This window comes from Sciurus carolinensis, chromosome 2 (assembly GCF_902686445.1).
Source record: "Sciurus carolinensis chromosome 2, mSciCar1.2, whole genome shotgun sequence".
Lineage (NCBI taxonomy): Eukaryota > Metazoa > Chordata > Mammalia > Rodentia > Sciuridae > Sciurus > Sciurus carolinensis.
In genome coordinates, this window is record NC_062214.1 from 175,405,098 (window position 1) to 175,417,054 (window position 11,957).

The 11,957-nt window shown below is 43.0% G+C and overlaps 2 protein-coding genes across 3 annotated transcripts in view; one reads left to right on the forward strand and one right to left on the reverse strand.

Moving 5' to 3' along the window:
• Window positions 1-3,050, reverse strand: part of Vipas39 (VPS33B interacting protein, apical-basolateral polarity regulator, spe-39 homolog) — a 29,589-nt gene extending 26,539 nt beyond the window's left edge. The window contains exon 1 of the mRNA XM_047541119.1: window positions 2,938-3,050. The gene's annotated coding sequence lies outside the window, so the exon portion shown is untranslated. The remainder of the gene's footprint in view (window positions 1-2,937) is intronic.
• Window positions 3,051-3,473: 423 nt separating this feature from the next.
• Window positions 3,474-11,801, forward strand: Ahsa1 (activator of HSP90 ATPase activity 1). Of its 2 annotated transcripts, XM_047542450.1 has the most exons (9): window positions 3,476-3,704; window positions 4,973-5,163; window positions 7,038-7,120; window positions 7,523-7,640; window positions 8,764-8,852; window positions 10,263-10,391; window positions 10,863-10,964; window positions 11,245-11,296; window positions 11,410-11,801. In XM_047542450.1, the coding sequence occupies exons 1-9, from the start codon at window positions 3,625-3,627 to the stop codon at window positions 11,580-11,582; spliced, it is 1,017 nt and encodes a 338-aa protein (XP_047398406.1). In that variant the 5' UTR covers window positions 3,476-3,624; the 3' UTR covers window positions 11,583-11,801. The 2 variants fall into 2 exon arrangements, with proteins under 2 accessions (XP_047398407.1, XP_047398406.1); XM_047542451.1 differs by lacking the exon at window positions 10,863-10,964 and having other exon boundaries at window positions 3,474-3,704.
• The last annotated feature ends 156 nt before the right edge of the window (window positions 11,802-11,957 follow it).

Below are 11,957 nucleotides of genomic sequence, written 5' to 3' on the forward strand. Positions count from 1 at the left end.
AAGTTCCAAAAGCTTTCCTTCCAAAAGCTCCAAAAGTTTCTTCACTATTAACTGTTCATAGAAACCAGGAATACAGAAAAGAATCTAGTAAAGCAAATACTGAACCTACCATATAAAATCAGATCTTTGGATTTCCAACTGATCATATCATACTTTTGATTCTCTAACTCCCAAGAAATAGTCATTCATTCTGAGAATATCCACTTTATTCAAGATACTCTCTGAGGTGTCATAAGGTGTATAAAAATAGTGGAAGACAGAGTCATCCTAAAAGAACCTACAACAGCCAGGTGTGGTGGCACACATCTGTAATTCCAGTGGCTTGGGAGGCTGAGGCAGGAAAACTGCAAGTTCAAAGATAGCCTCAGGCAACTTTGAGAGGCCCTAAGTAACTTAGTGAGACCCTGTCTCAAAATTAAAAAGAGCCAAGGGTGCGGTTCAGTGGTTAGGCTCTGGATTCAATCCTTGGTACCACAAAAAAAAAAAAAAGATCCTACAACGGAACTGTATTCAGCACAGGTATGCATACAGGAAAAAGCACGAGGCAGGTTAATGCTGTAGGAATTCATCACAAACTTTGCTGAAGACACAAAAATCAATGAAAGGACAAACAAAACAGAATAACTACATTTAACATACATTTAGCGAGTGTCACCACTGAGGTACTGTTCCAGGTTCTGGGGAAACTACAGTGCATCAAAATGACAAGAATCTCATTCTCATATTTGTTTTTTAAATGCTTGAAAGGATGATGTCAAAACAATTAAAAGAAGCAGTTACCCTGCCTCCAAATCATGATTATTTTATTAACAAACTGGCCAAAATTTAGGAAATGACAGCATGGTCAAAAAAATAAAATACAAAGGACCACAAGTCCCTGTCATAACTATTCTAAAATTAGAGTTCATCCTGCAAAAAAAACAAGTTTTTATCCTAGAATTACAAACTAAACCATCAATGCCAACTGGATTAAAGTGAAAACTATGGTTTAAACCAAGAATAAGGGACCAAAACTTCCATAGCAACAAAAGTTAACTCCAAAGGCTACCCAGCATCAAATTCTAAAGAACCAATTTGCTTTTCCTTTTACTTCAAAAAAAGGAATTTCAATAGCACCTTTCTCAATAAAAGTGTCCATCATGGGAACCTTCCTGGGGCTTTTGATGGCCCTTAACGTACTATACTCCCACTTTCTGTTTTCAACTCAGGGGATACAGGGATGTAAAAGATACAGTGGGAACTTTCTACTCTCATTCCTTCTCAATACAGACAGCGCTAATTGATTCCTCTGAACACAGAAGTGGCTTAAAAGTCCTTTTTCTGTACTTAATTCTAAGGAGTCAAAACCCAATAAAAAAAAAGCTGGCAGACATAATGAAAACACCCCTAGGTAGTACAAATACAGGTGTTGTGGTCAGGCAACCTTGAATTCAAATCTTGGTGTCTCTGATTCTGAACAAACTAGGTCATTGACTTCACTTTCAAGCCTTGCAAAAAACTAGAAACCATACAGCATTGCAGGGAGTAACAAATAAGGCTCAGAAAATCTAACAAAGTGCCTATCAGAAAGTAAACACTAAATGTTAATTCTTTTTAGTGTTGATTGTCTTATGGACATCTTTATGTCTTGGTTTCCTCATCTGCAAAATAGGCTCAACAGATGATCTACCTTAAGGGCTTGCTATGCTTAAATCAAGTAAAACATATAAAGTGCTTAGCGCCTGACAGAAAATTATGCCCATCACTAACATTTATTAATTAATCATTATAGTAACTTGAGAAAAGCTAATAGAAATACTTGTATGCACTTGTATTAAAAAATGTAAAGATTTTTTAACTTAATTTAATATAAAAATTCATAAGTGGCCACAAATATTAAGGTGTGTATAAACCATACATAAGTCTCTGGCACATAAACAATTTCATATAAAGCACTGTCATTCATTTAATTCTCAGAATAATCCTGAATAGGCCTGGCAAATTCCTTTTCCATTTCACTCACAAGGAAAACAAGGCATAGAAGTATTAAATTTCAAAGTAACTTTTGTTAATCACGCCTATTACAAACTACAGTCCAGGTTTTCTAGCTCCTAGACCATTCATTTCCACCATCTTGTATGGTCCTTTTAACTATCAATTTTTCACTCCTGGGAAAACTAGGGCAGATCTTCACTATGGTAAATATCTACAGATAAGTATAGAATGTGTCTTTAAAACCCAATACTCTACCAAAGGAGTTCTGGAATTTTTTTTAAACAATGGCAGTGGATATCTAAAACCAATTTGTACTTCTAGTATCAAAGGAGAAGCTACATTTACATGGAAAGTAAAGAGATAATGATGTGACAGCTCTAGAAGTTACAAAGCACTTAGGGACAATTTAAACAATAACTTAGAAAGGTGCTTTAACTTGATTTAAAATATTTCAGAGAGGCTTGTCCCTTTCGTCACCTCTATACTGACAGCCCACAAGGCAGGGTGACAGATCAGAGGGAGAACAGGAAGATGACATAGGACAACAGAAGGATCAGTTAAAAACAAAACAAAACACAACCACGACGTTCTCTACCTAAGGACACTCTAAAAACCAGCTACTGAGAAACAGACTCAGTTTCCAGGTGAGTTTTGGGAACTGAGAGAACGTGAGCCAAAACAGGGTGACACTACAGACGAACGTCCAGGAAGACACGGATCTACCGCAGTCGCCAGCGCTCGGCGGATCCCTAGCAGGGCAGATGCTCGTTCAGAACCAAAGGTCAGATTTTGAAGTAAATTCTGGGGCTCAACCCCAAGCGTACTGCGGCTACCCAGTGTGGCCCAACTAGAGAACCAGGCAAGCGTGGGGATGTAAGGACGCTTCAGAGAAGGGGGAAATATCTCGATGCGAAGAGTGGACTCGGCCATATACGCGGCACAAGGGGCTTGGGACACCCTCACCTCTTCCACACCGAGCCCTCCCTCTCAGGACAACGCCAGCCTCTGCCGCGGGACCAGCCTTTCTAGTCAGAGCTGTGCGGCCCAGAGAAGGGGCGGAAGGGTTCAATTTCGGGGAAGTCTTGGGCGAAGAACACTGTTGCAAAGCATCCTGGGAGTTGTAGTTCTCTGGCCTCGGCGAACAGACGCTGTTCCCTTGAGCCGTGGGGCTTCTTGACTACTGCCCCAGAAGCCCCCGCGTGCTGTGCTAGGTCATTTCCTTCACTTTCCGTACGACCTTCCGCGGTTAGCCAAAGGGTCACTTAACAAGACTACAACTCCCATGAGGCTCAGCAAGGCCGATTTAGAGCTTAAATAAACAATGAGACCTATCCTTTGTGTCCTTACCGGTGAGCAATGGTAATGTGAGAGGCTGGATTTCGGGCCCCTGAGGGAGTAGGAAGGAACTCTAGGACAAGCGGAACCTACTCTACTCGATGGGCCGGCAAGTTTGAACGGAAGTAGCTGGTGGAAGTGGGGAGGAGCCGGAAGTTAAGGCGGGGAGGGGGTGGGGTGGAGGGAAAAGCAAGCCAGGAGGTGCTGCGACCGCTTCTAGTAGTTTCCAGGCGCTGCCGGGCGGCTGGGACCAAGCGGTCCTAAGGCTGTGTCTGCGGCTGCTTGGGAGCTGGTGGAGGTGCGATAGGAAAGCCGATGGCCAAGTGGGGTGAGGGTGACCCACGCTGGATCGTGGAGGAGCGGGCGGACGCCACCAACGTCAACAACTGGCACTGGTGAGGGTTGGCGAGGCAGGCCGCAGGAGCCCTGCGACCCGGCTGGGGATTTGGGGTTCCTGGAACCTCGGGCCGGACAGAGCTGGGGCCCAGGCAGCCCTGTCCTGGGATGGGGGTGGGTGCTTCCTGTGGCAGGCGTTCGCAGCCCCAGGCCTCTCCACCCCCGGCCATCGTCTCTCTTTGGGGCGAAAGGGTCGTCGCGGACGGCTGTGTCCCAGAGGAGGAATTTCGTACCGAACAGAACGCCCAAGTTGCTGCATCAAGCCTGAGCAGGGAAATGCGTTCTACACGTGGCCGGAGGAGTCAGTGAGACCCAAACTCCTTGGGGCTGTGTTGGGAGATTGCTATGGAAGTGTCAGGACCCGGGCGCTGTAATTCCTGTTTTGCGGCTTGCGGTGAAATTAAAAGTCAGTCGTAGAGAACTGCTGCCTCAGTTCAGAGGGAGAAGGTTCTGCATCTGCAGGTGCTCAGAGCTGGGATGCTGAAGACGGCTGCAGCCTCTCACCCGGAACTGTTAAGTTGGTTGTGTTGTAACTCCAGGTTGCCGCGCAGTCTTGGTTTTATAGCCAAACGGTTCTTAAAAGAAGTAATATTTCCTTATCTTTGAACTCTGTTGACCTTTGTTCATAATGTTTACTGTGATTTTACTCTGTTGCAGCTATTTTTGCTATTATTTTAAAGTTAATAAGTGGGAAGAAAGATGATTTTTCTCTGTTTCACTCATCTCTTTTTTTGCCATACCCAAAGTACTTAACCTGATTTCTGTTAAAACTGTTTTTAAAACGCCGACTTCAGTTTTTGTGGCCACCTAGGGAAACTAGAATGTAAGGTGTTTATTATAGTACAGCCTAAATCTGATAGGTCAGAACTCTGTGCAGAAACACAGTTAGTTTACTCTTTCCTGGACATTTTAATTAAAAACTGTATTCCGTGGTCCGGTCTGTGGTTCTGACCTCGGCAGCATGTGCAGTTTTCCTTTTGGTCAGATGGGGGCGCCATGTTAAAGAATCAAGGATCATGCAGAGCTTAACTTTCTCTTTAGTTTGTGCCATTCTGTACAGTACTTGTCTTTGTTGATAATATACCACTTCATGTTTTCCTAATAGTGACATCTTTATGGACATGCAGGAGCAGGACTGAGAATTTTTGTGGGGTTTTTTTTCCCCCCAATCTATTGGTCAGACCTTTAACTTGCGTTCTCTTGCATAGAGCAAGCAGCGTGTCCTCAACTTGATTGCTGGTCCATAGTTTGGGGGTTTATTTTGCAGGACAGAGAGGGATGCTTCAAATTGGTCCACAGAAAAGCTGAAAACACTGTTCCTGGCAGTAAAGGTGCAAAATGAGGAAGGGAAGTGTGAGGTGACAGAAGTGAGTAAGCTTGATGGAGAGGCATCCATTAACAATCGAAAAGGCAAACTTATCTTCTTTTATGAATGGAGCATCAAACTAAACTGGACAGGTAAGTATTTTCTGTACTCTCAAGAGAAGAGATTAACTGTGTTTCCATTGACCTGCTAGAGAGCTGGAGAAAACAGTTTTTGAGGAGTTAGGAACTCTTGAAGGGACAAGACAACATTACTTTTGAGTGCATCAGCATTAGGTGCTGAAATTGCTCTGCCACTTGGGACCCTAAACAGATTCCTCTCTCTCTGGGTTTCATGAGTTCCACCAGTGAAGTGCTGGGCACTGCATCTTTTGGCCTTGAACTGTGTTGGGGTGCATAATGTCCTATTTCCTTAGGCTGGCAACCTCTGTCTTGTGAAGAGGGAGTTTTGTTGTTGTTTTTGTTGTTTGTTTTGTAGCAAGGATCGAAGCCAAAGGCACTGTCACTGAGCCATCCCTTTTTTATTTTGAGACAGTGTCTCACTAAGTTAGTTAGGACCTTGCTAAGTTGCCAAGGCTGGCTTTGAACTTTTGATCCTCCTGCCTCAGCCTCTCAAGCCTCTGGGATTACAGGTGTGTGCCACCACGCCTAGCTTTTTATAATACAGTCTTTTGGCGTTTTTAATTCCCCCCCCCCCCCCCCCCCCCCCCGCCGTGCTAAGATCAAACCCTGGACCTTGGGCTTGCTAATGGCAGTAGAGCTACAGCCTCTGCCATTATTTAAAATGTTCCATCTGTGGTGATCTTAGGAAAGAATTGGGGTGATGTGTGCACACCACTTGGGTGGTCCTAACAGTTCAGAGGCTGAATTTTAAAATGCATAAAGCTGAGCTTAGGATGTGGCCAAGAGGTAGAGTGCTTGCCTAGCATGTCAATCCCCAGGACTGCAAAACCAATTAAATCCCATAAAGCTAAAGAAGTATTAGATAGCCACTCTGTTGGGGTGCACTTCAGATTTTTCTTAAGTGAATGGTAATAATAAAAAGAGTGATAATAGATAAATTCATCCATGATTTGTTGTTTTTAAAGTATACCTAAAGTCCAGAAGGTACCTCATATCTTGCCCTATTCCCCTCTTACAATTTAAGAAACTGAAACCTGAAAGATGAAGGTAAATGTTGGTTAATTTTGAGTCAGTTTTGCTGACTTTCATCATATGTTCTTAAAAGTTGATGCACTACAAAAATCATTCAATTAAAACCAAGTTTAAAGGGAAGATGAGATTAGGGACACAGTACCCAAAAACTTTCAGTAACACAATTTTATATGTTATATGCAAAGAAACATGTAAATTCAATAGTAAGTATGGTGTATCACCTTGAAAAAGACCTAAAGTTTCCTTGTGATATTTGGCATCAGAGGTTGCAGCTTGAGGGCAGTTGTGAAGAGGTGGAGAGAGGGTCATAGGAAATTAGAAGGAATTTTCCAACACCAACTGTTTATGGTTGTATCTTATAACATGCAATAAACCCAGGTCATGGGCAGGTAGATCGTTGAGATGTGTGTTTTGTGTATTCCTCTGCAGCTTGGTTCAGCTTTGTGTACTTTTCTGTGTTTGCTTAATGTTGTTCATGGATGAAATCACATAGAAGCAAATATGAAATTCTCATAATCAAATTCTTCTCTCGTATAGCTATCACATTGAAATAACTGTCTTTTCAAAGCAAGTGTTCTAGCAGAACCGACTGAATTGGCTATTGACCTAAGTTCTCCCTGGGCACTAGTTCAGTCTGTGTAGTTCTTGGTCCCACACGGTAGTAACACAGTTGATTTCTAATAATCAAGTGAGGAAAAACTTTGGGGTAGTAGGTATAGATTGTATCTGGCATGTGGCATTCTCTGAGTAAACAGTTCAGCTATCCAAAAGAAGCATAAGTGGGGTAGTGCTCTTTAGGACATTTAGAAGAGACCTCTCCCACAAAGGAAAACTAATGACATTGCTTTTGACAGGTACCTCCAAGTCAGGAGTTCAGTACAAGGGACATGTGGAGATCCCCAATTTGTCTGATGAAAACAGTGTGGACGAAGTGGAGGTTTGTGCTTCCTAACTCCTTATCAGAGTCCTCCTTTTCCTCTTATTCTCAGATGAGAAAAATGATTAATAGCCCAGACTTGATCCAAACATTCAGAACTACAGTCTAGTAGTTCTAGAAATCACAGATGATTTTCTAGGTATATAGTGCCATTGGATGCTTCCAGAGCAACTTGCACTTACTTAATTTCCTTGCTTTAGCTAGTGGATTGGGTTCCATTATTGGCCACCTTTGCCTTAGCAGAAGGACATGAGAAGGAACACTAATGGGATTGTATGAATGCTCCAAGTCTGCACATTTCCTTTGGAAATGGTCAGCAGTTATCTGATTGCTCAGTACCCACATGCCATGATGTGGGTGTCCCTCAAGTTATTTACCACTTACTTCTGATCTTTCACCCAGATTAGTGTGAGCCTTGCCAAAGATGAGCCTGACACAAATCTCGTGGCCTTAATGAAGGAAGAAGGGGTGAAACTTCTAAGAGAAGCAATGGGAATTTACATCAGCACCCTCAAAACAGGTATCCCTTGAGTAGTTACATGTGCCTTGAGGAGGCATTCTTCCACCTGTCACTGAGGGACCTGACTGTCCTTTCTTTGGCAGATGAGTCAAGATTTGGGAAGAGTGGGCTTATTTCATGTTGTAGTCAGTCTGTAAGCTCAGAGTAAGAGAAAGCTATAGAGCAGCATTGTCTAATATGTTAACTATTAAACTCTTGAACTGTGGCTAGTCCAAATTGAGATTTGCTATGCATTTAAAATGTGAATTTTGAGGACTTGGTACCCCCCCACCCCCCCCAAAAAAAAAAGTAAAATATCTCAATTTTTGAATATTGATAACATGTTGAATGGTAGTTTGGCTACATTAGGTTAAATATACTAGTAAAATTTATCTATTTTATTACTTCTTAGTGTGACTACTAGAAAATTTTAATTACGTTTGAGTCTCACATTATACTTCCATTGTACAGCACTGATGTAAGCGTTGGCATTCCCTGGACTCCTTACTTGAGTATAATCCTGGACTGTCTTTGATATGCATTCTCCAGGGGTACTTAGGAGGTTAGAATAGAGGTCAGCTCAGCTCTTCCTCTGGAATTTTATTTCTGCCAATTTGTTCTGATCTGGGTGCTGGGGTACATAAAATAACCATCAAAAGAACCAGCAAGGGGGCTGGGGAGATAGCTCAGTCGGTAGAGTGCTTGCCTTGTAAGCACAAGGCCCTGGGTTCGATCCCCAGCACCCAAAAAAAAAAAAGAACCAGCAAGGAAAGTGGTGTTCTTTTAGTGCTTTAGTGCCAACTAGTTATAACTCTTCTACAGAGGTAAGACAGTGGAGTAAAGGGGCTGAACACACAAGTGCTACTCCATTTACTGGCTGCCTTGAGTAATAGACCTTACGTGCATTTAACAAGTTATAATGCTTCCAAGTCAGTGAAGGTTAAGGTTTTTGAGATAATTCCAGTGAACATACTGTATTGTATAACCTATACTCAGAGACCTGTCTGGCATAGACCAAAGGTAAAAATGTAAAATAGATTAAGATGTCCTTTTCTAGTCATTATCTCATTCTGGCTTAGATGGCTGTGTTTGTCAAACTGTTGCTAAGATACAACTTCCATGAGCTGGGATTTTGTCTTTTCAGAGTTCACGCAGGGCATGATCTTGCCTACAGTGAATGGAGAGTCAGTAGACCCAGCAGGGCAGCCAGCACTGAAAACTGAGGAGCGCAAGGTAAACAGTATTATTCCTGGGCAGTGTGGGGAGGGTGTCTGCAAAGACTCCCCCCCCCCCCCCCGCGGTGCTGGGGATCGAACCCAGGGCCTTGTGCTTGCAGGGCAAGCACTCTACCAACTGAGCTATCTCCCCAGCCCTGCAAAGACTTTTGAGAGACTGCCTTCCTTATTCCATGTCGACTTTTCCTCTGACCCTAACCTTGAAGCCAGAGAAGTCTATGATCTGCTCCTTGTGCTTTTTAGAGTCCATAATATGTAGTTATCTGTCCACCTTTAACCTGTTTTTTTTGTTTTTTGTTTGTTTGGTTTTTAATACATGTATAGTGGATCCCTAGAGCAAAGGGAAGCCATTGGGGACTTCAAAGTGTGATTTTAGATTGGACTTAACACCATTTAGGAGTTTATGAGCATAAGATCATCTTTACCTATATAAAAGTCTTCAGTGTTGGGACTGGGGTATTGTATTTCATACTTAGATATTGAAGATCTCATGTCATACACTAACTTCGCCCATCAGGAAATTCCATCTCATCCCAGTTGTAGTGTGAGCATATAATTTACCTAGAGATGTAGCATTTATGTGGTTCAAGCTCTACTTAGTTTGGAGCCCTGGTATCTTTGTCAGTGCAGTGATGAATATTCTGGAAATAAGAGTGGGGAAATGCTTCCTGCTTTGGGGGTGAGAGGCAGGGTGCCAGGAATCAACCCAGCATCTTACATATGCTCGGAAAGCACTCCGCTGCTGAGCTTATATCCTAGCTCCTCCTTCCAAATAGATGTTCTGCTTGAGAGTTATGCTAAGCTCTTCAGAAGTGCCTAATGAAGCTGGGTGTGGTGAATCTCAGCTACTTGGGAGGTAGAGGTTAAAAGATCACAAGGTCAAGGCCAGCATGGACAAACTCATTGAGACCCTGTCTCAAAAATTTTAAAAAGTTGGGGATGTAGCTCAGTGGTAGAGCACTTGCTGAGTTGGATCCTCAGTACTATACACAAAAAAGTATATAACAGTGGGCTTGTCCTTTGGCTGATGGGTTTTTGTTTTTTAAATGTTTTTTAGTTGTAGATAGAAACAATACCTTTAATGTATTTATATGTGGTCCTAGGGATCGAACCCAGTGCCTCACACATGCTAGCCAAGCTCTCTGCCACTGAGCTACAGCCCCAACCTTGGCTGATGAGTTTTTAAATGAGTACCAAAGTTGTTCTAGAGTGACAGTGTGGAAATAGAGAATGTTTCTGGAATAATTCTCTTAACCGAAATAGCTCCAAACACGGAGTCTTTCAAACTCCTTGAATAATCATCTTTATAGGTGAAAATTTCTGGGAGGATTCATGGGAAGTCTGTTCTGGGGCTTTATTGAGGTTTTACCATTCCTCTAAACAGACCCTTCCACTTTGACTTTCACAGACTAAATCTGCTCCTCAAAAAATCCAGGCTAAACCTGTTGGTGTCAAAATCCCTACTTGTAAGATCACCCTTAGAGAAACCTTTTTGACATCACCAGAGGAACTCTATAGAGTGTTTACCACCCAAGAGGTAAGTGTGACTGTCCCTCAGGCCTCATACTGTCTACCTTGCCAGGTATCTTGGGTTGTGGGCAAGCCACCTTAGTATGCAGGGAGGTACCAATCGCTAGAACCATGAGGCTTCCCTGATGCAAATAGAGGCAAAGGGAAGACACCTTTGTTCAGCCACACATCAAAGTAGACTTTCCCTTCCTCTCTCTTTTTTCTATTTGTACTAATTTGGGGTCATGTTTAGTGGGAACCACTCAGCCTTCTTGTTAGAAAAGTGAATAGGCTGAAAGGAATGGCATCATGGAAGAGAATATAGAGACCCAGGACCTGCTCGTTGGGCAGAGTGGCATCCTTGGAAAGGAGAGTTGAGACATGCCAGTTTCAGCTAGCATCTGTCCCTGGATCCTGATGAGAGCCATGCATCTTCTCCCTGCCTCTTTTTTTTTTTCTTTTCTTTTCTTTTTTTTTTTTTTTTTTTTTTTTTTAATAGCTGGTTCAGGCCTTTACCCATGCTCCCGCAATGTTAGAAGCAGACAAAGGTGGGAAGTTTCACATGGTAGATGGCAACGTCTCTGGGGAATTTACTGATCTGGTAAGTACCTGCTGGCCCACGACCCAGGTTCTAGCCTCTGTCTGGTCAGATGAGAGACCATTCATTTTTTCTCAGCTTGTGGTAGGTAAAATTTAAGGCTTTAACCTCTTTGGTCAATAAAAACATATTTTATTTTTTAAAAGAATGATGCAATTTGAATTCTCTTGCAAGTAATATAATTTCACAGATGATAGACTCCTACGGAGACAGACGGCTAACCTTAGCCAGGAGTGGGTCCATTGTGGTCTGTACTATAGACTGGGCTTTTTGATTCTTTTAGGTTCCTGAGAAACATATTGCGATGAAGTGGAGGTTTAAATCTTGGCCAGAGGGTAAGTAAGCATGATTTGTTAATTGCCATCATGCCCAGAATGTTTTCTTTTCCCCCTTGTCATAAACTTTTGCGGAAACACTGGATCTGAAACCTCCCTCTGCCTTTCCACAGGGCACTTTGCCACCATCACGTTGACCTTCATTGACAAGAGTGGAGAGACTGAGCTGTGCATGGAAGGCCGCGGCATCCCTGCCCCTGAGGAAGAGAGGACACGGCAGGGCTGGCAGCGGTACTACTTTGAAGGCATCAAACAGACCTTTGGCTATGGCGCACGCTTGTTTTAGGGCCAGCAGCAGGGGGCTCCAGGCTGCCCGACACTTGAGTCCAGCCCTCTCCTGCGGCCCTTGACTCACAGGATTGCACCATCCCAACCGCTAACTTGGGGTCGGGGTCCCTCCTTTCCACATATACCTTGGGTTTGTGCATGTTTTCTGCTGGGTGGGGTCAGAGGGTGATTTCTCTTTTATGTGTACATACGCTAAATAAACATAATTTTAAAAACATATGTGTCTGAAACCTGTGTTGCCTAGGTGGCTGGTCTTGAGTTTCCTCTGAAAGGTTTTGAATTAGGAGAAAAGAACAAGAGGGGCTTGAAAGCCTCAGCTCCATTCTGGAGAAGTGTATGTAATTAAGAGGCACAAAGGGAGCTGCCTTCTCAC